General features: G+C 48.8%; 1 protein-coding gene across 1 annotated transcript; it reads right to left on the reverse strand.

Annotated features, from left to right (window-relative positions):
• Nucleotides 1–9,521: 9,521 nt before the first annotated feature.
• On the reverse strand, nt 9,522–23,246 carry LHX5 (LIM homeobox 5). Its single transcript, XM_073312572.1, has 5 exons — nt 23,074–23,246; nt 20,218–20,441; nt 18,010–18,287; nt 15,055–15,220; nt 9,522–10,780 (listed from the first exon to the last, which is right to left on the reverse strand). Exons 1-5 carry the CDS (start codon nt 23,244–23,246, stop codon nt 10,413–10,415), a joined length of 1,209 nt encoding a protein of 402 aa, XP_073168673.1. The 3' UTR covers nt 9,522–10,412.
• Between the last annotated feature and the right edge of the window lie 3,090 nt (nt 23,247–26,336).

Consider the following 26,336-nt stretch of genomic DNA (forward strand, 5'->3'; position numbering starts at 1 on the left):
CTTAAGAGAAGGGGAGTGGTTAAATCCAGCCCGTAACAACACCTTCTCCATCTCTTCCACATACTCGCCCTGTGTGCCTCGGTGTATGGATCTTGCAGATACTCTAACGGTGGGTGATAAGGTGTATCCAAAAGGGCAGTGGGCGACGGAGTGAATCCACAGGTGTCACGCTCCACGTGCAGGCTAATTAACAACAGCAGATATCCTCCACCCTCAAAGGAGGTTTTGGTGGGGCTGTATGCATGTAATTGTGACATGCATTTAATGCTCAGTGAGGATGATATTAAAGCTGCTAAGTGCTTATATACTCTAGGCATGATAGGAAACCTAAGTTAGATACCAGCTAGGTTAGATATTCTACCATTATTGTTTTTTGCTGTTATTGTTAGGACTGTCCCTCTGCATTAGTGCAAATAGAGAGAGGACAGATGGTCTTGTATCTAAGGCACTGGGCTCGGAATACCTGACATCTATATTTGTCTCTGCCAAAGACTTCCTATGTGACCCTGGTCATGCTGCTTACCCTCTTTCTGTCACAGTTCCCATCTGTAAAATGGGGATCATAATATTTCCTTGTCTGTTTTGACTATTTCGATTGTAAGGTTTCCAGGGCAGGAATGTCACAGTGGATTCTCCATCACTCACAGTCTTTATGTCAAGACTGGGTGTCTTTCTAAAAGAGATTCTGTAGAACAGAAGTTATGGGCTTGATGAAAAAAAACCATCAGGTGGGGTTCTCTGGCCCATATTGTACAGGAGGTCAGACTAAATGGTCTTCATCGTCCTTCTGGCCCTGAAATCTATGATTCTCTTGTTATGTTTATGCCCAGCGCCTACCACAATGGAGGCCTCAGTCTCAGTCAGCGCCTCCAGCCTGTAGTAATACAAATAATAAACAGCAACAACAGCTGTAGATTCCAGGCTGTTGTCCATGAGAGATGAGAGAGCTGCTGTCAGATCTGGAGGTGAAAGATCACAAGAGGTGGCTGTCCAGGGCAGACCTCTCAGAGCTGAATAACAAGAGGAGCAATCTACTATGTCTTCTTTTTTTGAATGATGCTGATTTTGTTGGGGGCCTAGTTTGCAACCCCCACTAAAGGATCTTTTCTACTTTATTTCCTTTCTTCCCCACCCTGATAAATGTTACTGGTCAGGCAACCCCAGGAGATATTTTCTGGAGGATGAAACCCCATAAATCAAAACTCTGCTGCTCCATAGTGGGCAATATCTTATGTAAAAAGGTGTTTCCATGGAGCGCCAAAGGCTGGAGAATCCTATTACAAGGCGTGCCATTAATTATAAGAAGTCAACCCAACTTACTCCAGCAATTTTTTATCTTAAGTCCAAAAACTGATTATTTTCTACCTTCCACAATCCTTCCCCTTCCAAAAAAGCAGAAAATAACATAAATGTTTCAGAACAAATGTAAAAACTTTCTCTTAAAAACAACATTGCGAACTCTCATCTGGATCAGTGGATGGCATGAGTTTACCATACATCACTTTTTATTGGGTAGGATCCTACACCTCAGGTCGTTAGCACTTTTAATTGCTAGCAGTGGAATGATGTCATAACAATGAGGCTCATTTGAAATTTTCAAAGGCCTTTGCTTTCAAGAGACATAATGGGGCCATGCCTAAAAAACTGGTTATTGCTCAGAAGACCTGGAGTCTAGCCTCAGTTCTGTCACTGCTGTGCTGTATGACTTGGGCAATTCATTTCACCAGGCTGTTTCTCCTCCTACTCTTGGGTATTCAATTTGCAAGCTCTTCAGGGCAGGAAGTGTCTCTAACGATCTGGAACAATGGGCCATGATCTCAACCCTTGTTGCTAGAGTCTGCTATGAGGTAGCAATGTTTCCCATTGAAACCACACACCTATTTAAAGTTAAGCAAATGCAGAAGTGTCTGTAGGATGGGGCACAATGCTCTATTTTGCAGCTGGGGAAACTGACGCAGAGAGGTCAAGTGCTTTGCCCCAAATCATCTGCCAATACAACAGAAATTCTGTGCTTAGAACCAAGGAGTCTTGACTTCCACTGTGCACCAGGGAAGGCAAGCTGGGGCACGCTCCCCCTCCCCCATCCCAAATTAGTTCGGGCAGAGAGATCCTCTGGCTGGGGCAGGAGATGACAGTGACTCCAGCCCTGGGGCTGCGGGGCGAGATCCAGCTCCTCCAGCTGCTGGGGTGAGAGCCACCTCCACCGGCGCCGGGACCACCAGCTGTTGGGGGGACAGCCAGCTCCTCCACCCCGGGGGACACAGAAAGTGCCCCTCCAAAAGCACCCAAATTTTTATTCCCGTGCATGCCCCTGCTCCCTACTCTACTCTAACCACTAGTCCGCACCCTTGCTTCAGAAACTGACATCAGCATTATTGATTGGCAGTGCGTTTTCCATGATCCTCTGACGAAGTACCCAGAGCCCTTCAGGGTGGGCTGCAAACTATGCTGGAAGGCTTGATACACTCCGATTCAAGTTGAAGTCCAATGGAATTGAGGGTGTTTGGCCCCTTGCTAGATCAGGCTCTATATTAATTATTACCTATGTAACCCTTCTGCCCGTCAGAGTTGGCAGCAACAAGGGCCGGGTTCAATATCTAGGGGATCCATTCGAATAACACAATGCAAACCGGCTCGAGCCCCCACCCAGTGACCTGGGACAAATATATACCACCCCCGCTGGGTGCCTCCAAGAGGCGATACTTCCCCTCTCGCAAGCACCTAGTCTGAGTGTAGCAAAAAGCCTTTTAATAACAGAGAGAAACAATGTGGCATTATGTTGGGGAAACACCACCAACAGGATTCGTAACACAACCCATGAGCAAAAAAACCCACCCCAAGCAAATTGGGGCATGCCCTTTCCCTCTGGTTCTTGAGTCCAGCAACCCCAAATCACTCAAAATCCCAAAAGTCCAATGACCCAAAACTCTCTGTCCCTGGTCAGGGCAGCCCCAGAGTTCAAAAGTTTATCTGCAGAGCTTTACCTCCCAACCTGGGTGGAGATGGGGGGGGGGGGAGAGAGGTAAGGGGCACCTTACATGATCTGAAGCTGACCGCCCCACAGCTCCACAGGCCTTCGCTCCACCCCGCCAGCCACCCCACGAACTGCTCCGCTCTGCGGCCCACCAGCAGCTCCCGCCGTCCCACAAACTGCTCCGCATCCCACCAGCAGCTCCCGCCGTCCCACAAACTGCTCCGCATCCCACCAGCAGCTCCCGCCGTCCCACAAACTGCTCTGCATCCCATCAGCAGCTCCCGCCGTCCTATGAGCTGCTCCACCAGCCTGTCCACAAGGCGCTCCAGCCCTCCCGCAAACTGCTCCACACTATATCTTCAGGCTCCCCCACTGCTTAACACAACGCTCAGTGATTTCAGCTCTTAGGCAGGTTTCAGAGTAGCAGCCGTGTTAGTCTGTATTTGCAAAAAAAAAGGAGGACTTGTGGCATCTTAGAGACTAACCAATTTATTAGAGCATAAGCTTTCATGAGCTACAGTTCAGCTTGTAGTAGGGGAGCCTCACTGCTGGTGCACTGTTAGTTCAAAGTGAGCTCAGCAGCCTGTAACTAGACTCCTAATGGAATCAAAATTAGCTCTGATATTCCACAGTGGAGAGAGGATACAGTGCAATTAGCATGTAAGGCCCTCACCTAGGGAGCCCATACCACCAAATATTAATACTTGTCCCCAGTCTCTTTCTCAATTCACAGAGTTTTGGAATCCATGACCCTTGCTTCGCGAGTGCTACTCAGTTGATGGCGAGTCCCTCCATCATAACAAAAGGCCAAGTACAGTTCCAAGCACAGTTCCCATAATCAGGGTAATAACAATTTATTCTTCCTGCCCCAATAACAGAGACACTGGGGATCCCACAGCAGCCAAAGTGACCATTTGGGCAGCTATGGCCTCATTCTAGGCTGGGTGGATGTGCCTATGCAAATGAGATTGGCCCCTGAAGTTCTTTTCCACAACTTGCCACACCTCACCACCAGATGTCAGGGTGGAGCTCATCCTGACACTGCTTACATCTGTTATTATTATTGTTGTTGTTGTGCCACGGTGCCATATGTGGACGTATTCTGTAGGTTCTGTTTGCGGCATACACACAGAGAAGTTAGAGAAAAACATCAGCACTCTTGCTGGAAGGCTACAGCGTAATGCTACTTTATTTCTTTACATGCAGAACAAGAACCCCAAAACAGAGACAGCCAAGCAGGCTATGCTGTAAAAAATAGACACATTCTCCTCACCACACTTTACCCTGGCTGCAAACTGACCGCTGTTAGTGCTAGGCCAGATCGCATCCTTCCTTGCAGAGCCACTTGCCTGCAAGCAGGACCAGGAGACCCCCTGAGAATTTAAAGCGATAGAGCACAATTTTAACAGAGTTCTCAGTACACCACACTGTATCAACAGGAAATGCAGTGGTACGTGCAACCCCGTGCTGTGGATATCCCTAGACCTCTGACTGCCAGAAGCTGGGACTGGATGACATGGGATGGATCACTCTATAACTGCCCTGTACTGGTCATTCCCTCTGAAGCATCTGGCACTGGCCACTGTCGGAAGACAGGATACTGGGCTAGGTGGACCATTTGTCTGACCCAATATGGCTGTTCTTATGGTGTGAAACATGGCTGCCACTGCCTGCAGTTTTCCATGCGGGGCTGGTAGGGCTGGGGGTCGGCAACAATCCATTCCTCCCCTTTCTCTGACAGGATGGCAAAACCCCTGTTTGCAATCTGAGGCCAACCTGGGATGCTAAGGCAAAAAGATCTGGTGCAGCCTATCTGATTTACTACAGCAAATTCTTTCCCAGGTGTCTGGCTAAGCACGACCTTATGTGTGTTCATGAACTGGAGCCCTACTGATTCTCTAGCTGGAGTATGGAGTGGGCAAGGGAAAGGAGTAAGGCTGGCGATGGGGACTGCGACAGAGGTGCAAATAAGCAGCTCCAGTAATTGCAACGAAGCTGGTGTCAATTTCCCATTTTGCTTAAAAATCACTTGAAATTGGGAAGCTCATCTTGGTTCTCTAGAACAAAAATAAATAAATAAAAATTTTAAAATAACAAAATAAAAATCCGACGTTCTGTCACAACCTAATAAACCAGGAAGGAACCTTGATCCTCTGCTTTATAATCACCATATGAGTGCTCTGAAAAAGTTATTAACAACTTCTTAAACTTGCCTCAGTCCCCTTATAAAAATTCCTATTACCCTAATAAAACAAACAACATTAAAAAGGGGAACAAGCTCAATTTAACCCTGAGCCAAGACTGGTGCAGTCCAATGAGTAAGATCCTCAGTGGGTGTAAATTGGTGTAGCTCCAGAGATGTCAATAGGGTGATGCAGACACGCTAGCTGAGGATCTGGTTCTACAATGTTTATCCTGCTAGCAAGAGTGGCTTGCTTCCCTGGCATGGACTGCTGAGGGCGTGTGTGGTTGGGAACCCCATAGCTATGCCATGGTATAGGAGTCAGGCGCACCTGGAAACTTGTTCAGGGGTAAGGCCATAGTTACACTACCATAAAACTGGGGGTAGGCCACTGGGAAATTAGGCCACTGGGTTCTACTCTCAGGTCTCCTATTGACCCACCCAATCATGCCTCCATCTTGTGCCTCAGTTTCCCTACCTGTAAAACTGGGATAATGCCACTCACCCAGCTGAGAATCTAGAATAGACCAGTACTGCCTAAAAGCAAAGCATTAGCCAAACTAGGAGTGAGAACACAATCTCATTCCTCAGGAATCCCGTAGGTTTCAGTTCATCATTAGAATGGCTCATTTACAATGATAGGTAACCCAGTTGTTAAAAATCTTTAATGGTATAGGAAGGATAAATTCCATCACTTGGCTGAACAGAGAAAATATGCAGAGAAGTGACTGGGTTTTCATAAATCACTAGTGCATGGTGGTACAATCGAGTTAGGACTTAAAATTCAGGTCAGGAGATAGGTAGTCTCATAATCCACCAAGGGAAGGTAATTTATTCTGTTTATATCTTTTTACTGCAAGCCAAGGGGAAAAAAAAACTCCACAATGATTTTGCATTTTAAATATTAGTTCAGAGCTGCCGCCTTCCTTGGACTTTATTTATTTATATCTCTGGGAAGAAAAAAAAAAAAAAGAGGTGAGAATCTTTAGCTGTTTGGCAGCAGGGCTGTGTGAGTGATACGGGCTGGAATCAATATAGTTTAACTGCCACATCTTATTAAGAATTACAGCTCTGTGCAAGGCAGGATAAATAAAACACACAGATTCTGGGCTTTAAAGGCTTGCACCTAGGCCAGCTGTCTTAGAACTGTCCTTGTTTTGTTAAAGTGACCCCCTGCTTTGCAGGCCTCTGAAGTCATCTGACAGATTAGAGGGGGAAATGGGAGGATGAAAGTAAAGAGGTAGGTGGGGAGGTATATGGGTGGAGTGGGTGGAGCAATAGATAGATAATAATGAAAGAGCAGGAAAGAAGAGAAGAAGACAATAAGAAAGAAAGAAAGAAAGAAAGAAAGAAAGAAAGAAAGAAAGAAAGAAAGAAAGAAAGAAAGAAAGAAAGAAAGAAAGAAAGAAAGAAAGAAAGGTCATAGTGGGTCAGACCAAAGTTCCATCTAGCCCAGTATCCTGTCTTCTGACAGTGGCCAATCTGGCAGTGCTCCAGAAGGAATGAACAGAACAGGAAATCATCAAGTGATCCATCCTGTTGCCCATTCCCAGCTTCTGGCAAAGAGAGGCTGGGGACACCATCCCTGCCCATCCTGGTTAATAGCCATTGATGGACCAAAACTAAACTCGATGAGGACAGCCACAATCAGATGCCTGGTTCGTGCCCTGACGCTCCAGCTCCAGAATAGTGTGGATGGGAAATGGTCACCCTGGCTCTGCATTGTGGCAAAGCTCTGGTCTCCTCTCCTTGATCTGGGGGGGTCTCTTTTCAAGTCAGGATAGTGGACCCCGGAGAGTCTTCTGGGCTCTGCTGAGCCAGGGAGACTTTCCACTGATTTCAGTGGGCACTGGGTCAGGCCCTAAGGGAAGTCACCAGTTTGGGGTTCCTGTGAGAAAGCCAGCCCATCATAAAACGGGGAGAAGGCCCCAGCGAAGGGACTGAGGGGCCAGCGAGGCCTTGTGGTCGGCAGTTGCCATGTTGGCCCTAGGCTAGGAGACAGACAAGGTGGGTAAGGCTGTATCTTTTACTGGACCAACTGCTGTTGGTGAGAGATGTGGGCCCAAGGAAAAATGTTACCTCACCCAGCGGGTCCCGTGATTATCTCACAGTGGCAGGGGCTATTTCCAGAGTGAGGGGCAGCTGGGCTGCCCTGAAGAGAAGGATCCTTTAACAGCGCTGGATACACAAGAACCACACGCCCTTAGACGTTGGGCAGGGGAGGATCAGGGACGGTTCCTGGCTACTGCAAGTTAGCTACACCTCAACACAAGGCCTCCTCCCCAACCGCCCCATCATCACCTTCCCTGCCTGTACCCCAGACAACGAGCAGCGCACAACAGCAGCACCATTCGGTTTCTCCAGCAATGACGGGGCTGCTGACTATATCACCTCCCCCGACACCCACAGAGCGGGAGCTGTGCTTCCTTGAGCAATCCCACAGCAGTATGGGCCATCACCAGTCCTGGGCCCCCTGCTCCAGCCCGGAGAAGGTATTTTTCACCCACACTGAAAGGGAGCATGAGCCATGTAAAAAGGTCTCAGTCTCTGCCCTCTTTCCCCTGCCCCTTTTCCTTGGCACAATGGGTTTAGCTCAGGGGGGTTAACAAACAACTGCAAGAAAGATCCAGCAGCATCAACAAGCTAAGCGCTGGTTCTGGGGCTTTCACCTGTTGTTTCCCAGGTGACCCCCGTCTTCTCCCACCATCTTGGGCTGAGAGGCTAACGTCAGCAGCCTTTGGAGCCAGCGCCAGCCTTTCCCATACCTCTGCTCTGATGACGCACCCATAGTTTGAAATCAACATGTGTCTCACAGCCCCCATTCTACCCCCGAAAGCCTCACTCCTAACACCCCCATGGGCAGCACTTGCTTCTTAGCAGAGAGAGGCCTTGTTTGCATGGGGGTGATTAAAAAAAAAAACAGGGCAATTATTTCCAGAATTGTAAAGTAGCATCGAAAAGAAAACAGGGGTGTGTGTGTGCCTCTGGCTGTGTGTCTAGTTGTGCATCTGTGTCAGTCGCGTTTGTACGTGTGTGTGACAAGATTATGGGTATAAAACAATTGAATTACATCCTTCAGCTATTCATGCTGAGAAACTGAGGTCTGTCTCTCTCTCTCACACACACACACACACTTTTAAACCAATCATTGCAGACAATTTTATTTTAACAAAACTGATCACCTAGCTAGTTATAGCGATAAAGCTGCTTAGCGCTGAGGCAAACAGAGTAGTTACAGAATCCCATAGCTGCTGTTCTACTGATTCCGCCCTTGCTGGCTGGGCTGCACTGTGTACAATTCCGCCCTCTCCGAACGGGCTTTCTTCTTCTCTCGGGCTGCTGCTGCAGGAGGAGGAGAGAAATGTGGCTGCCTAATTAAAATTGTCTCACTCCGTCTCTTTTCTTGGGCTATTGTGACAAGTGCGGCACTCACTTGGTAAATCATAAATTTCTGGGTAGGGTTGGAGACTTGTTTGGGGGGGTGGGGGTGGTTTGCAGAGAAGATGAAAAGATAATCAAAACATCCATTATCACTCTTTGCCTGTGTTGTGTATGCATTGACCTCAAGCTAGTATGAATTTCAAGAGGCAAAAACAAACTGAAAGCAACCCCTCCTTGAATCTCACGGTGGCTCGATCCAAAGCCCACTGATGAAGCCAATGAAAGTCTTTCGGTCCCTTGACTCGGATGGGCTTGGCAGTTTGACGAAAGCCTGGCAAACCTCTCTGAGGGAAGATGACTTGGCATTGGAGCCTGGCATTGGAGCTCTCCTGACTCACAAGGGTTTTAATGGGCCTGCAGAAATTGGGTACTTCCGTGAGTAAGGGCTACTCAGCTGAGTCAGGACTGCAAGATTAAACCCCTGATGTCATAGACACTTCTTGCCGAATGCTGGAGGGGGGCTATAATAACACTAACCAATAAATACCTCTGACACTGGGCAGCACCATTACAGTACATTGTAAAGAAGAGCGCTCGCTGCACAATATTTCAGCTGCACTGTCTCGTGCCAGAGTTTTTCCAACAATGTCAAGAAGCTAAAGCTATTGTGACAGAATTTTTTAAACCCCAGTTGCTTCTTTCCTTTTCTTAAAAAAAGGGACCAGGTAAATGAGGATTAGTTAACTAACAGGCCTTGTATTCACTCTGAACGACACGAGCTAGTCACGCTGCCACCAGCTGCAAGAGGCAGTGGTGAAAGGAAATCCACAAGGCTTTTGAAAAACAATTTCTTTTCTTTTTAAAAATTATTAGCCTTTTAAATTTTTTTAAGCAAACCTCTTTCCTGTCACTCCCCTCTCACCCCCCCCTTAAGAATATAAAAATGTTGGAGCATTAGTTGACTAAAGTACAATAAATAACCAGTAAACACAAAAACATACTTTATTTGTTTCTTCTTTATACAAAATAAAGAAACTAGAAGCAAAAACTATAATACATCCTTCAATCCGTGTGGCCTCCAATAAACTTTTGGGTTTGAAGTGGTGTTTGCCAGAGACATTCGGACTTGGATCGCTTTTTTATTGGTAGTTTTAGTTATATTTCTGCCCAGTGGAAAACAAAACAAACCCCAAGATTCTCCAAACATTAAAGTTCCACAGTCCTGGAAAGCTAAACCAGAACTAACCACCAGGGGTCGCCTTGTCATCAGTGAAGGTTTTCTTTTGCAAGACACACCAATTCCCATTCCCACCTCCATCACCACAAAACGAACCTTCTAATTAAAAAAAAGTGGATTATGAGGGGGTTCCCCCCTTTCCAGATTAAGATTAAAAAGATGCAATTCTGGATTGAAGAAAGAAAGAAAGAAAGAAAGAAAGAAAGAAAGAAAGAAAGAAAGAAAGAAAGAAAGAAAGAAAGAAAGAAAGAAAGAAAGAAAGAAAGAAAAGCCCCCCCCGCCCCCGAAAAGTAGGCAGTCCAGTCAATCAGGAAATCTGTGATCCAGTCCAGTTCAGCTTTGGTCCAAGAGATGCTGCTTCAGATCCTTGCAGAGGTTAGTCAGCATTGGCACGTTTCGGCAGCCGTGCCTGCTCACACGTGGCGAGGAAAAAAGACACTGAGTGCGGGGATCCCCCGCGGCCTGTGTCCTGTGGCTTGGGGTGGGGGTGGGACTCCGGAGAATTTTGGCATCAGTGTCAGGCGGCCGGTTTTGGTTCCTGGTGTCTTAGCCGGGGCTGGGACGAGGAGGCTGGATCTGCCTGGGGCAGAGGGAGCCGGGGGTCCCCAGCACCCCCACACCCTCTGGCTGGGTCAGCCCTACCACACCGCTGCCTCGTTCAGCTCCTGGTTTGGATGCGAGAGGGGGCCGCTGTACCCGCTGTTGCTGGACATGGAGAAATGGGGGCTGGGGCCGCCGCTGAAGACCTCGCCGGGAATGGGGTGCAGCGAGCCGGTCAGGCCCGGCTCGGGGCTCGGGGTGTCAGGGTGCGAGATCATGTCGGTGTACCTTTGGTTTTCAGAGGAGTGGTGTCCGGGGAGCGGCGGCTCCAGGGGCCCCAGGGGCGTGGAGCCGGGCCCTGAGGTTGGAAGGTAGCTGGAGTCTGCTGGGGACTGGGCTTGCGAGGGAGGCCCGTGGGGGAAAAAATCGTAGTTCCCGCCTGGCCCGTAGTAGTCTCCTTGGTAATCTGGAGCAGGGGAGAGAGAGGAGGGTGAGGCGGGGCCAGGGCGCTCCAGAGCCTTCCCGGCCCAGCTGAAGCCAGACTCCCCCAGCGCAGAGCCCGAGGGTTTTCCGGGACTGGCCGGAGCTAGCGCCTCCCACCCCCAGGAGCGGCTGCGAATTGTCTGCGCGTAGGGCCACACAGCCCCGGGGGCCAGGTGCGCACCTCTCTCCCCGCTGCCGGTACCCAACACACGCGCAAAGGCGGTCAAGGGGTCCGGGTACAGCAACGCGGAGAGGGGCAGGCCTTTGCAGCCGCCTGGCCCGTCGCTTTTGCTCCACCACAGAAGAGCAGCTCATGCAAGTGAGCTTTCAGGGTCCGGCATTTATTTGCTGGCTGCGTCTTTCACTGCCTGTCCCCACCCTAAGCCGAAGGACACCGATTTCCAGATCCTGTGACAAAAACCAGGGAGGGATTGGTTCAAACGCGTTACTGGGGTCCCACAATTATCCAGCTCAATTGTCCAACGGGCGAGCAAGGTCTAGGATCAGAACCCGGGACATTTTTATCAGCTACAGAGATTTGTATCTGACACTTGCGCGCTTTTTTCGGAAGCCACCAAGCTGCAGAATATCCCACTTTCATCACGTGCAAAAGAACAGAATAAACAGATTCCTAACCGGGCACTAGTGACTGTAACCGTTAATAACCCCAACGTCTTCCACTAACCAGATAAAGCGGAAATGCTTTCAGAGGAGATAGAATTATAACAACACGTCTAATAAATATTTTCCGGAGGGAAATGGGATTAGGTTGTAATGTTTAAAAGGTTTTGCTTCAAATAAGTGGGAGCGGATGGAAAAAACAGTGTATTTAAGTCGATGAACCCCCCTAAGTAATATCGACATTGATTGCGCTTTCATCCTGACAAGCAACCTTCCCCCAGCACCCCCCAGAACAACAGCATCGCAGTCGGAATCTTTGAAAATAGCGGAAGTCTCTGGAAAGCCGCGAAATCCTGGACAGGATTAGAAACCTGGTGGGGGGGGAGGGGAGGAGAAACTGAACGCGCTGAATTTCTTCCCAAACCTAAAAACAAAATAGTCTCCATAATTGTAACTGACCAAAAATTAATAAAAAGAACTAGAAAAGGTGTCACTGTCTATAGCGCTCTGTTAAAAAACAAAACAAAACAAAACAAAACAAAACTACCCTCACAACTCCAGGGAGATCTTTCTCTCTAGATACAGGAGGAGGATGAGAGAGAGAGAGAGAGAGAGAGAGAGAGAGAGAGAGATTGTGTAAATGGCTGGATGGAAAAAAATCTCTTATTTAGCTGGCACAGAAGGAAAGAACAGGAGGATTTTCCCCCCGCTCAGCAATGGCAGGGTTGCAAGGGAGGGGTCATTTTTCTAAGCCCCCAGCTCACGCAGCAGCCAGGCAGGCTGGCAACCCCCAGCTAGGGCTAGCTCCAACTTTCAGCGCCCCCCCCCCATCCCAAGCTGCCTTCAGTGGCGGGGCAATGACCCCCCTACACACCCGCACCCCAACAGGCACCGCTAGGGAGAGATCGGCCCCTGCGTGTCGTGAAGGGGCCGAATTTCGAGGGGCCACATGGCCCGAGCGGGGAGGGGAAGGAGCCGACAAGGGGGAGAAAACAACTAGCAAACACGCAGGGCCCGGCCCCTGTGATAGTGACCTTCCATATGCTCCGGGAGCTCGGAGGTAATTGGAACAAATGCCGTCTGAAAGAGGTACAAAAGGGGGCAGCTGGAGCTTTGTTCCCGGGCACACACGCGGGGGGGCGGGGGCTGAGTGGGAGCGGGGCTCTGTTCATTCAGACAGCTTCATCACAATGCCCCTTTCTTACTTGCTGCAGGGGTGCAAACTTGGCCAAGGACCGGACGGAATCTCTAACAGGGGGATTAGAGGAGATCTCGACAAGCTGAGCTCGCATTCAGGGCGAGGGAGGGCGGGGGGATGTGGGCGGCTGCGGGGGTGGGGGGGGCGACGACCTTTCAAACAGATGCCACAGGAAGGGTGGCAAAGTCATGGCAACCGGCCCTCACCTTCCCTCCTACCCGCTGCCTTGGCCAGTTGGGTCCTTAGCTCTTTGGTTTCTGGGCGAGAATGATCCGTGATCGGTATCTCCGGGCCAATGAGCAGCGGGGGCGAGAGAGAGAGAGAGAGAGAGAGATGGAAAGAAAGTGAAGGAAAGATGAAGGGTTGGAAGGATGGAAAGAAGGAAAGAGGAAGGGATGGAAAGAGAAAATGATGGAGGAATGGAAAGAAAGAAAAAAGGATGGAGGAATGGGAAGAAAGAAAAAAGGATGGAGGGATGGAAAGAAGGAGAGAGGAAGGGATGGAGGGATGGAAAGAGGAAGGGATGGAGGGATGGGAAGAAGGAAAGTTTGGGAATATGTTGTATTCAAACTCCTCGAACCCAGCGAGATTCCATTACAGCCTGGGGCTGGGGCTGCCGGGCCCCTCTGAACTCCGAGCGCCTTGGGCGGGTTTGTGGACGCGCTAGCCGAGCCCCGCGGCAATGAACTCACAGCATCCCCGGGTTTCGCTGCTGGGGAGCAGCGGCAGAGGCAGGGCAGCCCCCTGCCTTTCCCGTGTTACTTTCTGTACAAATGATGCTTCCTTTAAAAAACCCACCCAGTCTCTGTAAGGGCAGGAGCGCGCTCCATCTGCCATGCGATGTATTTCTAAGGGAGGGACTGGGAGACGAGGGAATCCCCTTCTGCCTCAAAAGCCAAATCGACACAACCACACCCCCCAGCCCCTCACCGCGCCTCTCCTCTGGCCAGGAAACAGCCCCCAAGCCGCAGGGAAGGTATCTTTCTCCTCCTGTCTGTGAGGTGGGTTTCATGACCATTTGCCAGCTGTGCGTCTAAATCCGGAGCGTTTACTCCTGGGAGTAAACTTTATTCAGGCGACGAGTCCTACAGAGCCAGAATCTGGGGTCGGTTACACCGGTGTGAATCCGGATTCACACCAGGGGTAACTGAGGTCAGAATCCGGCCCCTGGCTGTGGACAGGACAGGAGTAAGGTAACCGGCAGGACCGCGCGCCGGAGCAGTAAATTTACCCCCAGTAGTAAAGTTTGGAGGATCGAGCCCTACAGCATCACAGCGGGAGTTTCTCTATGGCGCCCCGCGCAGCTCCTGTGAACTCCGGAACCCTTCACGTACGGGACGGAGAGGGACTTTAACTGGAGATTAACTCTTTCCTTTCTCTCGGGAATCCCAGATTGCATCAGCAGCGCATGGGTGCGATCTAACCCCTAGGGGCACGAGAGGCGGCAAAGTCCCCCAAAGACCGCATCTCTTCCTGTCTATGTACAATCGCCGAGTAGAAGGAGACACACCCGGGAAGCACGGCTCCCCGACTTCTCCCGGCTGCGGAGCTCCCGGAAATAGGACAAGGGCCTACGCGCCGGGGTTTGCTCCACTCAGGCGATCTTCAGGGCACAGAAGGTAACAATTTTACCAGACCCACAAATTCCTTCCCCCCCCGCCGCACCCAGCCAGGAAAGGCGGTAACAATGAAGAGAATCCGGAGCTAACACTTTGGAAGGAAGTGGCGTGAACCGGATTGGGAGAAAGCACCAAGACCTTCCCTTAAAGACAAACTCCAGAGTCTTACGGCCAGTTAATACAGAACGCAAGTAGCGGGCTCTCTCGTTTAAAAGACACAATGAAATGCTATAAAATGTAATACACTTCAGAGCCTTAATTTCTAAAGGTGGCAAAAGAAAGAATAAAAAGAAACGAGAAAGAAAGAACAAATGAACAAAAGAAAGAAAGAACAGTGATCAAATAGAAAAGAACGAACAAATAAATCGATTAACAGGGGAGAAAAATGAAAGAAGGAACAGTGATCAAATACAAAAATGAACAAATGAATTGATGAACAAGAAAAAAGAAAGATGAAAGAATGAACAATGATCAAATAAAATGAACAAATGAATGAACAAGAAAGATAGAAAAATGGAAAGAAAGAAAAATGAAGAAGAACAATAATCAAATACAAATGAACAAATGAATGGATGAACAAGAAAGAAAAGAAAGAAAGAACTATAATCAAATAAAAATGAATGAAAGAAAGAAAGACAAAGAAAAGTGAAGGAATGAAAAATGATCAAGAAGAAAGAAAGAATGAAAGAAAGAAAAAGAAAGATTCCTCCAGCCTTAATTTGTTTGCTCTGGGATCTGTGTTTGTTTTGTTTTTACAATGTTTGAATACAAAGAGTGTTAGGAGGTCATCCAGGAAGTGATCCATAAAATGCTCATTACCTCCATAATAAGAGTAAGGGGTAGAACCCAACATTTCAGATTCATCCAGCCTGCCTCCCAGAGGGCGCATGCGCCGAGGACTCCTGAAGAAGGCATGCCTCCTGGCCCCCAGCGCGCTCAGCTGTTTCATTCTCCTCTCTTTGGACCTTCGATTCTGGAACCAAACCTGCGGGCAAATTAAACAACATCAGCAACGTGGTGACAACATCCCCCACCCAGCCCCCCAGCTCCCGCCAGCTGCCTCCCAAGGCCCCGTCAAGCCACACGGGCGCTTTGGAGAGGCCGGCGCAAGAGCTCTGATCTGCCTGCTTTTAACGGGCCTGGCCTGTCTCCTGCACTACGTGTCTGCCCCAGGGCGGCCGCGGTCTCCAGACTAATCGACTAACGCACGGACTGGTCTCTGCGATGTAGGGGCGCATAGATCTGCTGCGGTACACACGTATACAGCCAGACCAGGAAGCTGGTGGTGTTAATAGGATGCCAGCTAAGAAACGGGTTCCCTTCACATGATCGCCTCAAGATGTTCCAAGTTTCTCCTGCAGGATTTGCCAGATGAAGGCAGCAGCAAGTCACATCCTCCCCCCCGCCAACTCCCAGCTGACAGGCTCCCCGAAGATCCACTTTCCCATTCTTTGGACAAGCTGAATACTTTCTGGACCCTTTACAAGAGGCAGGCGAAGAGGCTCTGAAGAAAAATGAAGAGAAACTTCCAACCGGGGGATTAAACTCTGCAGTTTAGCCAGTGGAGCAGATTGGCTTTGAATTAAAAAGAAGAGGAAAGTTGCGAATGAACTCTGAGAACCATCCAAGAGTGAAGGATTTTTGCACACCCTTGGAGAGGTTTATAATGAAGTGTGCTTCCTACCCCCCCTCCTCTAAAGCCGAGAAGACATATTCATAAAGGCAATTAAAGGGACTTTTCAAACTGCAAACAGTTGTGGGGGTGCCTGCTTTCCTAATCTAGCTATCCACCCATCGACAGAAACGTAGAGCAATACAGAGTGTATGGAGACAGATAGAAATGTATAGCGATAAATGAGAACACGGAGAATATGTACAGCGCCCGATGCTAAAGCGGGAGGTGGGGGGCAAGACAGGCATTCTTGGACATTTTCCCATCTTGCAGATTTCAGAGGTGAAATACAGAACACTCCATCCCCCCTTTTGTTTGGTCTGGAACAATTTTTTTTTACACGCTCAACACTATATATTTGCCAACAGTACGGCAAAAACGCCTTTGAAAGTATTACTTCAGCAGTAGCAAGAGACCCGAACATTCTTCTCTGGTTTACCTCAATCTATGTCTCTGTTTTGGGACTTGTTTTGATTCCTCCCCAATTTCCTCTTTAATATAAATGTGCAGATTCTCTTAACCAACACTGTGAATAAATCTTGTTGCAAAATGTCAAGACAGACAGCTCTCGGGTTGACCCAGTTTAAAGGACTGATGTTAATTTCTTCTCTAGAACCCCCTTTGCTTTGCAACTTTTTTATGATTTTCACTTTTAATTTATGATTAGTGGATTTTTGGGCGGGGACCGTTCTGAACTCTTTTCCGCTGACTGGCTTAGCCTGAAAGTCCCACCAGGCAAATACAGGATAAAGAGATTTTAATGAAGAACTGACATTGCTTCAAATAAGTAAGCAGGGAACTGAACGAAGGTTGAGGCATCTGGTTGACATCGTGTTTGGAAGAACTTGCCATCAGGTATTGGATGGAGATGTAATAATCCGGCCTGCTGGATTTTGCATCCAGCACCAGATACAGCCTATAGACCCGGAGTCTACTGGGGACTGCTTGATCGTTTTTTGTTTTTGGCTAACATGGCCTCCATTTGGGTTGGCATCATCTCCCACTGATGTCAACCGGAGCCTTTTCATTGACCTCAATGGGAGCTGAGTCAGTTCTTTAGAGAACTTGGGTCTGATCCGAAGCTCACTGAAATCGATGGGAGTCGATCCACTTTGGATAACTCACTCAAAGCGCTGCCCAGAGTGCGTGGGGGGCTCAAACCCGCACGGGAAAGGCTGAGTCCCAAACTCCAGGCCTGGGTTGGTCAGCACGTCTGCAGATCCACGTCTGGCGTAAGGGCCAGGTCCAAAGGACTGGAGCCTTTCCATCGAGTTCAGTGGGCTCCGGAGGGGGCGCTAAGCACACCAATGCTTGAGACTGAGTGCTGGCTTTCGCCTGAGGACTCTTCAGATGAAGAAAACAATTATATAACTAGAGAGCTTTCAAAACAAAATCTCTGATCATCATCGCTAGTACTAACAGTGGCCAATTATTAGAACTGTTATCATAATATTGACAAGAGGAAATTGTCCTCTTGGTTAGGCGAGAGGAAGAGTTCAGTATCTAGAGAACACCACAAGAGGGACAGCAAGAATTGAGCAGTGGCGTGGGAGTGAGGGGTCCTAAGTTCGAGTTCCAGCTTTGCCACATGGATGAACCTTTGCAAATCACTTCGCTGCCTTGTGCCTCAGTTTCCCCATCTATAAAGTGGGGGCTTACCTCATTCGTAAAGCCTCTTAAAGGGGTATGTATAATTATTACCAAGGGGAGATATTCATGGCAAAGATCTACTTGGCCTCGCCTTTGTTAATATATGCCAATTTCCTCCGACACTTTGGCATCTTGCCAGAACCCTTTTCTTTAAATATCAGAATTTTCTGTCCCCCTCCTCCCCCTCCCACTTCTCACAGCCCTGAAGTGGGACTGCTGAGTTTGGGACGTCACAGTCATCTCCATGGCGACAGGCTGTGATGTAACAAAAGTAGGTGGCTGGGAGCTGGACCCCAAGGGATCCAAAGAGGGAAGCAGGAATGACTCGGATACGTGCTCGCCCCACCTGGTTAAGCAGATGGCGATGCTATGGGCGGTCACTCTAGTCCCTGTTTTTGATCCTTTCTCCTATGCTCTGCTATGACACCTCTTGTAGCTGCGCTTGTCTGTACCTGGATCACTCTCATGTTGAGCCCTGTCTCCTGGGCCAGCTGTTCCCGGATGTGCCTGGTAGGTTTGGGGGTAGCAGCAAAGGCAGCCTTGAGAGTCTCCAGTTGCTTGGCTTTAATTGTAGTCCGAGGTCCCCTCCTCTTGGTGCCCGAGTTCTGTTCCTCGTTCTCGTTGTTGGTGGTCTCTTTGTCCGAGGAGGTGGAGTTGTCTGTTTCCTTTGTATCATCCTGCATGGGGTCCTGAAGATCCGGGGACAAACTTCTGTCTGTACAGGAGGACACTGCAAGGGAGAGGCAGAGGGAGATGGATGACTCTGGGCAGAGACGGGACCTTCACCCCCACTGTCCCTCCCGGGGAGGGGGGGGGGGTTGAACTTCTTTGGAGGCTAGATCCTCCTAACTCTCTGCGCTAATTTAACACGAATCAATCACTCCCAGTGAACACCACGAAGAGTTAATGAGGGGTCTGAATTAGCAGCAACATGGGCTCATCGGGCTATGTGGCAACAGGGAAACACAACACCCCCGGCCTTTTCTGCCACTCGGGCAGGCAGAGGGTGTGACTCCGGTGTGAAACCTCTGGCTTCGGTGGCGTCGCATCGGATTTACGACAGGGTGACTGGATCCGGATGGCAGATTTGCAACCCATTGGCATAGAGGGTGCTGTCCAAGGCTCCCACACTGGGGAAGGAAGCGCTTTCGTTTGGACCAGCTGAGCGTTTTCCTTTAAGACACAAATCGAGCCATAGCTGGGGAATAAGAACCCCTGCCACAAAGCCTTGGCTGTAACCACCGGGGCTCGGGGATTTCATTCACCGCCTTGGCCCTGGCTCATCCCCCCACGCTTCGGAGCCAGCAAAACCCTGACCCTGGGATCGGAAATAGGCCAGCTGCCCGCCTCCCCCGCTCCCAAACAGGCCCCTAATGTGAAGACCGCCGGGCAACCTCTGCTCGCCTGGCTCAGAGCAGCGCCCAAGGGAGCCGCCTGGCAAGATCCAGCCGCAGGTATGACCCCAGGGAAGGGGGTGAGCACAGGCCACAGGCATAGACCGCTGTGCCAGTGAGGACCCGATCCCGCTGCCCTGATGCCGAGACAGCTTCCAAGGAAGTCAAACGGGAGTTCCGCCTCTGCCTAAAGAGAGGAGCATCGGGCCCACAACGCGTGCTCCTGTGAATGCGAATAGCCTGCACTGCTCACACACGCCGCAATGAGACACAGACACAGCAGACTAACAGAGCGGGGGAGCTGGGGCATTCCATCCATTGCGTTTTATGAGGGGCTCTGACAGAGAAAGGAAGGAAAATCTGAGGATCTGTGTGTGATTCTAGGGGAAAGGAAGGCAGTTTATCAGTAGAGGGAGAAAGTGGAAGGCCTCAGGCGCTGTTAGCCCCATGGCAGTGAAGGGATCGCTCCCCTGAGCGAGGGTTGGGCGCTTGGGGCCTTGTCTGGAGTCTCTTCGCACATAAGGAAGCCGGGAAAATATCCCAAGCCATGGGGATTTTTTAAAGATCGCAGAGCGTGGATGGCGTTTAGGGGAAGGTAATGTTCGTAGCCCAAATCAAACAGGAACCCGGAAAAACAGCTGTCTCCCCAAACTGCCACATCCCCCTTCCCGGGTCTGGTCACATGTTCCCAGCTGGGTCTGTAAATGTAATTGACAGCGGTCGCTTTGCCCCAGCGCCTGCTGAATGTGCGGCCTGGATTTTTTTTAAGTGGAAAAATCTCTTCGCTCTTCACTTCCAACCCTGGCTTTACCCTGCATCCTCCTCCCACTCCAGCCCCTTCCCCCCAGCCCCTCCCCCCAGGTTTTAGTCCACTTTTCTGCTCTCCCTCCACCCTCTCCGAACCGTCCGTATTTTGAGAAATAGGAAAAAAAGAAAAGGGGGAGGGGACCCAGATATATGTATAAAGATCGAAAATAATAAATCGGTAAAGGATCCCCCCCAATACACCCACACTTGTGGGTATCGGACAGCGATAGCTCAGGTTGTATCTGATGCCAGAGCGTGTGTGTGTGTGAGAGAGAGAGAGAGGCCCAGCCAATACAAAAAAGACTTCAAAACCCTTCTTGTTTTCTAGAATTTGCAGTTTTCTAGAATTTGCTGTTGGAATAAGAAACTAAAATCCCCTCCCGGATGCGTTTTAAATTCACACCTATGCTAGGCCTCTACGGTCCCACCCCCGGTTAGAGGCTGGCGGAGGCTCCGTACCTGAGTTGAGGCTCCCTTCCTTTAGGCTGGGCGAGTTCAAATAGTCCTCTTTGCAAACGAATTTGTTTTCGTCTATGATATAAAGTTCCTCTCCGGTGGAGAGCTGTTTGTTGCAAACCATGCACGTGAAACAGTTCAGGTGAAAGACTTTGTTTCGGGCTTTCCTGACGAGGTCGCTTGGAGAGATGCCTTGGGAGCAGCCTGCGCATTTGGTACCGAACCGCCTAAAACCGGAGCGAGCGAGAGAGAGAGAGAGAGAGAGGATGAAAGTAAATACCCGGGTGCTTAGCGGCCCGGCCTCCCAGTCCCCTATAAGTGCATCCCCCCAACTGCAGGCGCGTGGGTGGAGGGGGTGGGGAGATGAGGCCATGAAAGCGATTGCCTGGATTCCGACAATGAAAGGAAAGCGGATTTGGTCGCCAACAAAATGCGTGCGCAAAATGATTCCTCTGGCGGCGAGCAAAACGCGTCTCCAGTAGCCCAAGAGAGGACTCGCGTTTACTTGTGAATGATCGCCCAGCACCGAGTGCCCTTGTTTGACTCCATACAAATGGACACCCCCCTCACCCGCACTTCAATAGTTCCGTCTCCATGGGAAATATTCTGGGGTGTCTGTTTTGTTTGATCCCTCCCTTATCTCCGGCAGGTAGAAAGTGTCCTCGGCATTACAGCATTTGCTCAACTCGCTTTTGCTCAGACACGGCGCGGAGGAAGGGAAAAATCCTTCTCTTTGGGCCGCCCAAGTTGGGAGGCGAAGGGGCAATTTTCGGAGCTGTATTTTGGGGCAGACATGCATTGGTAGCTAGATCGCAGCTCAGAATAAGGCGAGGGAAGTGGACCAGGTTTTTATACATGCGCGTGAATGCCTGTGATGCAGATGGGCCGCTTTAAGGAGCGGCCACGGTTCGGTGTAAAAAATAACGATCCGCTTTGGTTTTGCGGGATTTATGGAGCAATTTTTACACCCCACTGTATCCACCAGAAAGCTGCAGAGCGTTTGCATCCTTTTTCAGGCTGCATTTCGCGAGGACATAGGAGGTAATCAATGGATTTTCCCTCACAGTCATAATTCCTATGAATATTCCTGTTCTCTTCCATGAGGTCACATCTCAGTTAGTAAATATCTAACCGGGACACTTTGGTTGTTAGAGGGGTGGTTAGTTCCAAAAGAGAAACACAGAGGGCTGCTTATTTAATTCAAAATACAAGTGGGGCTAGGGGATATGAGGATCCTAAAAAGGTCTCCCCCTTCCCCAATAAAACAACCCACACACCAGTGCTGAAAATGGGTCTAGTTTTGATCTCCTTTTATTCTGCATTCCAGCCCCCTCCCCGATTGATTGAATGATTGATTATTATTAATTATTATTATTATTATTCATTGCAGAAAGGGAATATTTTTCCTAGGGAATGATCTATATCAAGCAACAGAATCGTATCTGTTTTTCAAAGCAGGTAATTTAGTTTCCACTTTGGGGTGTTGATTCGGGCTCCCTAGAGGTTTGAGGGCTAGTGGAAGTGGGGTGGACGATGGGGGAGAAGGTGAGGAATAAAACTGTTTTTTCCCCTCCCTTGTTTAAACACAACTTCTAACAGCTTCACTTTCCATGACGTTGATTTAGTGAAAGCATTAGAAGTCATAAGTCATTTTTTTGTCTTATCCTGGAGCATAATTGGCTCATCTGCACCTTATCAAAAATCATTAAAGGCATTTAAGGAGTTGCAGCGTGAGGGGTGCTGAATGCAAAGGGGCCGTTAAAGGTAGTTTACATGTGTAAAGGCGAGTGTGACACTTAACCTATTCAAATTCACCTTCATTAGGGCCTACCGGACTAGGAAAACTGCCGTCTCCCTCCACTCTGTATTAATCATCCCCTGAGCTTTTCACCCTTTAGCTAAACAAATGCCCACATTTACCTCAGTTACAGCCAGAAACAAAAGGCCAGGCGATATTTAGGGCGATTTTACATTTTCAATGAGTTCATTTGTTGATTTAAAAGAAAAGGGGGGGAGGGAGGGGAGGGGACGGGACAGGACAAGTTTGCTCTGCGCACGTATAGCCAATTAGACCACAAAGCCTTGCTCCTAACCCTTGCTAGGAACTTTAGTGTGCTTTTGAGAATTCCCAGTTCAGGCAGGAATGTTGGGGCAAAGGAGTTTGGTGATGTCCCCCCATATTCCGCTCTCTGGCCTCTCTGCACTTGAGTTCTGATTTACGCTCTGTCTCTCCGCAATACAAGTAGCTTTGTTTTTAAAGCCCCGGGGCATTCGAAAATCAGTTTTCTGTTGAGAGAAGTTTTATTCTTCTGTACTCCGGAATGATTTTTTTTAAAGTAACCTACAAACCCATACTCTCTCGCCTGGCGTGCGATCCGCTCGGATCTGGCTCAACCGTGTGCATATACCTACATTAAAAGCATTCGAATCGGGTTACAGAGCGAACAAGGAGCGTGGAGCCCCCCCCCCCAGTTCTAGGATCTTCCCTTCTGTACAGAAAACTCTGAGGAATATCGCAAAAGGAGGAAATTGACAATAGGGACAACAAGACGCCTGCGGATTTTAAAAAAATCACTGAAACCGACCTGGCCGTGCGGCTAATAAATGGATCCCCCCCCCCACAGGCACATATAGGGTTCCTTTGGGGAATTGGAGTGGCATATAGATCTGACTCCTTCTGCAGCATCGGGAGTCCACAGCGACCGATGGAGGAGACGCCAGCAAGGTGCCAATTACAGAACGCGCTCAGCTTAGTGGCTAGGACGCTAGGCAAAGCGCAGAAGCAGGGTATCGCTCTGTAACCTTGCCCCGCTATGCTAGCCAAGCAGGCGGGGAAGGGTTCCTCCTTGCGGGACTTACCTGAAAAAGTCATTTTTGCAATAAAGCTTGCCTTCCCTGGAGAAGCATTTCTCCGTCAGGTTGCACTTGCATTCGCAGCACTGGACACATTTAATGTGCCATGCCCTGTCCAACACGTTCAGCAGAAACCTGTCCAGGATGGGCCGCTCGCAGCCTGCACAATGCACCATCATGACCTCCGCAGAGGAAGGCGAGACCAGCAAAATAAAGCAGAATGCAACCCCCACCCCGCCGCCGAAAGCGATCGCAAGGGGGGGAAACGGAAAACAACACTGTCAGCTTCTTGCCTTCTTCTCCTGGGCGTCCTGAGGGCAGGCAAAAAGTGTCGCGTGGACTTCCCAGACCCCCCCCCACTCTTCCCCCACGCCCCCCACACCTCTCCCAGCAGGTTCAATGTGGGGAAGCCAAGCAAAGATATCCTGGTGGGGTGACTTGCCCGGTGCCTTTCAATTTAGCAGCATCTCGGCCTGGAGCAGCATCAGTGCCTCTGTGGAAGCAGCCGGTCCACGAAAGGGATTAATAATAACACATAACAATCATAATAATCATAAAAAGCCAGGAGCCCGGTGTTCCTACGTGTAGATGGCTGGTTGGGACTTTTCTCCACTTTCACGCTGTTCCCATCTTCAGCTTTGTCTCCCAGTTTAGTAATTCGCGCATCCTTATTCAGATTTGGTGACGTCTCGCGGAACGTAGAGAGGCCGAGGGCCAATGAGAAGGCGGTGGCCATGGCAACCTCTTAATTTATAGCATATCTAAATTGGCTCCAGCCTTGTGCTTGGCACAGAGGGAAAAAAACAAGGCAGCACTATTGTTGAGTAGTAGGTTTTACCTGGTGCGGGGGCTAAGTAAGTATTTACCTTTATTTTGTTTGCAGGGGTGGGTGGGTGCAGATTTACTTTTTGCGGTGGGGGGAGGGTTAATATTTTATCTTTCTCTTCTTGGGGCGCTGGGGGGAATGAGACTTCAGAGAGGTCACTGCACCTGCAAAACCAGCTCTGTTTCGCCTCCGTGTCAACAGAAAGCCAGTGAAAGCAGCTAATGGCCTCTTTGCATAAGCAGAAAAGGTGGAAATTCTGGTTCTTTTGTCAAGTGATCTCCATGAATCCAAATTTAAAAAAGAGAAAAGCCAAAGGACCCCGATCTAGGGGGTGTTTAGGCCACTGGCATGCTGAGGGGAGTGCCCCCCAGGAGAAGGCAGGTTCAGACTATGTCTTGGGATGAAAAGTTATCTGTCTTGTACTTCTCAGATATTAAGGTAATTGACCCCCCGGCGAGCTAGTTGGCCTTTGTTATACAGATGGGCTGGGGGGAGCATTTTAAAAAAAGGGTTTACTTTGAGTAATTTACAACATCTTTAAAGCCAGAGTCAACATGAGAATGAAGGGAGGAGAACCAGGAAAGCAAACCCCCTTTGGAAAGGGAGAGCCTTTTTGTTCTTGTGCTGCTGTATATGATTTTTCTCTTTAATTGCAGGTCCTGCGGACTTTTAAATGACCCAGTCACCTTTGCGCAAGGTGATGGCTCGAACGAATTTACCTTTTTAAAGAAATGTTCTAGAGCTGAAAATATGTCCGAGTTAAAATAAAAGTTGTTGTCTTCAACTGCTACTCTGGGAGAGATGGATGGATGGATGGATGGATGGATAGATAGATAGATGGATGGATAAGAAGTTATAGCAATAGATAGATGATAAGATGTTGATAGCTCATCTATCTAGCAATTAGATAAATGAGAGGGTATAGCAATGGATAAAATAGATTAGATGATAAAATGTTATTGATAGATGATCTAGCTAGCAACAGATAGATTAGAAGGTGTAGCTCCAGATTAACTGGGTAGACAGACAGAAAATTAAATAGATAAGAATGTATAACAACAGTGAAGAATGTATATAGCTGGTTAGGTAGATTGGAACGTATGGGGAGGAGATATTGGAAGGTACAGCAATCGATATATGATAGATAAGAATAAATGGCAATAGATAGATTAGTGGGTGTAGCCATAGATGGATAGATAGAAATACAGTTAAACAGATACAAATGCATAACAATAGTGCAGAACCTCAAAATGGGATTTTCTCTAAAAGCTCTGCTCTGGGAATTATTTTGAGGGAAGTTCTCGGCCTGTTACACAGGAGGTCAAACTAGATGTTCACAGTGGTCCCTTCTGGCCTTGGAATCTATGAATCTATCCCTGTGCAGGGATAGATAGATAGAGAGATAGATCGGGCTCCCTAGAGATAGGTGAATCTGTATAGCTATAGATAGATCAGTACATTTCACTTAGCATCGTTGGATTAATGTACTTGTTGAACCTAATAAATCTAATATTTGCAAATGTTTCAGTAAGAGCGCTTTTCAAGTGTGTAAATCCGAGTTTTGGAGACAGGTATTTCAATTAATCCATCCACAATGCCTTAGTGAGCGAGGCCGGCTGCAGCTGGCCTGCTAAACAAGGGGGGACGGTTTGTTTGCAGGATGTGGTTGTTGTTGTTACTTAGGTGTGTGTGTGTGTGTGGGGGGTTTGGGAAGGCCGATCCCCGGCTTCCTCCTCCTTTTGTCATGTGAGGGACAAATGACAACTCTGGCACAATAGATTAAGTTATAAGGTTCTCTTGCTCTGTCCCCCCCGCCCCCATTCCCACCCCTCTAGAAGGGGAGGGCTGGACAAGTGTTTCACAAAGCGTTTGTTAATGGGAAAGTACCCAAATGTTTAGTTAGTCATTTCATTAAGTCTGGTAACGAAGAGAACACTTAGACACCAATGCGGAGAGCTGCATTTTTTCCGGAGCCTTGTGGGGTGAGGAGAGGGTGAGGGGCGCAGCTTAAAAGCAGCTCCGAGGAATCCTGCTATAAATAAAATAACCTCTCTCCCAAGCGCCGGAACCCCACCAGCAAACGGGGGCCGCTAGAAATCCAGGTAGATGTGCGGAGAGAAGCCCTTCTTCCGTCAGCGGCATCGCTGGCTCAAGGATCTAAGAGACATAGTTTCCCTTTCACACTTACTAAAAATCTTTCTTCGAGGGAAAAATAATTGACTTGAAGTTTAGTGATACCCTCCCTCTTTTACAAAAAGGAAAGGGGAAATTAAAAAACCCTGAGAGTCTTTCCAGCCTTCTTCTATGACAGCAGCCTGGCAACCATTTGTACGCACAGAGGTTTCTTGTTGTTCGCTGATTTTCTTGTATGCATTTTTTTTTAAGTCGGGAGACCAAAAGCGTTTTTGGTTCCTTCTTGGGGCTTTAAAAACCTGGATTTCAT

Source organism: Lepidochelys kempii, chromosome 15, assembly GCF_965140265.1.
Source record: "Lepidochelys kempii isolate rLepKem1 chromosome 15, rLepKem1.hap2, whole genome shotgun sequence".
In the NCBI taxonomy this organism is placed as follows: domain Eukaryota; kingdom Metazoa; phylum Chordata; order Testudines; family Cheloniidae; genus Lepidochelys; species Lepidochelys kempii.

Excerpts from the sequence above, each read along its gene's own strand:
- LHX5 (XM_073312572.1), bottom strand. The coding sequence starts at position 23,246 with ATGATGGTGCATTGTGCAGGCTGCGAGCGGCCCATCCTGGACAGGTTT. Across the intron at positions 18,288-20,217 it reads GGAAGGGAGCCTCAACTCAG|TGTCCTCCTGTACAGACAGA; the intron begins GTACGGAGCCTC and ends TCTCCCTTGCAG. Across the intron at positions 15,221-18,009 it reads TCAACATGAGAGTGATCCAG|GTTTGGTTCCAGAATCGAAG; the intron begins GTACAGACAAGC and ends ATTTGCCCGCAG.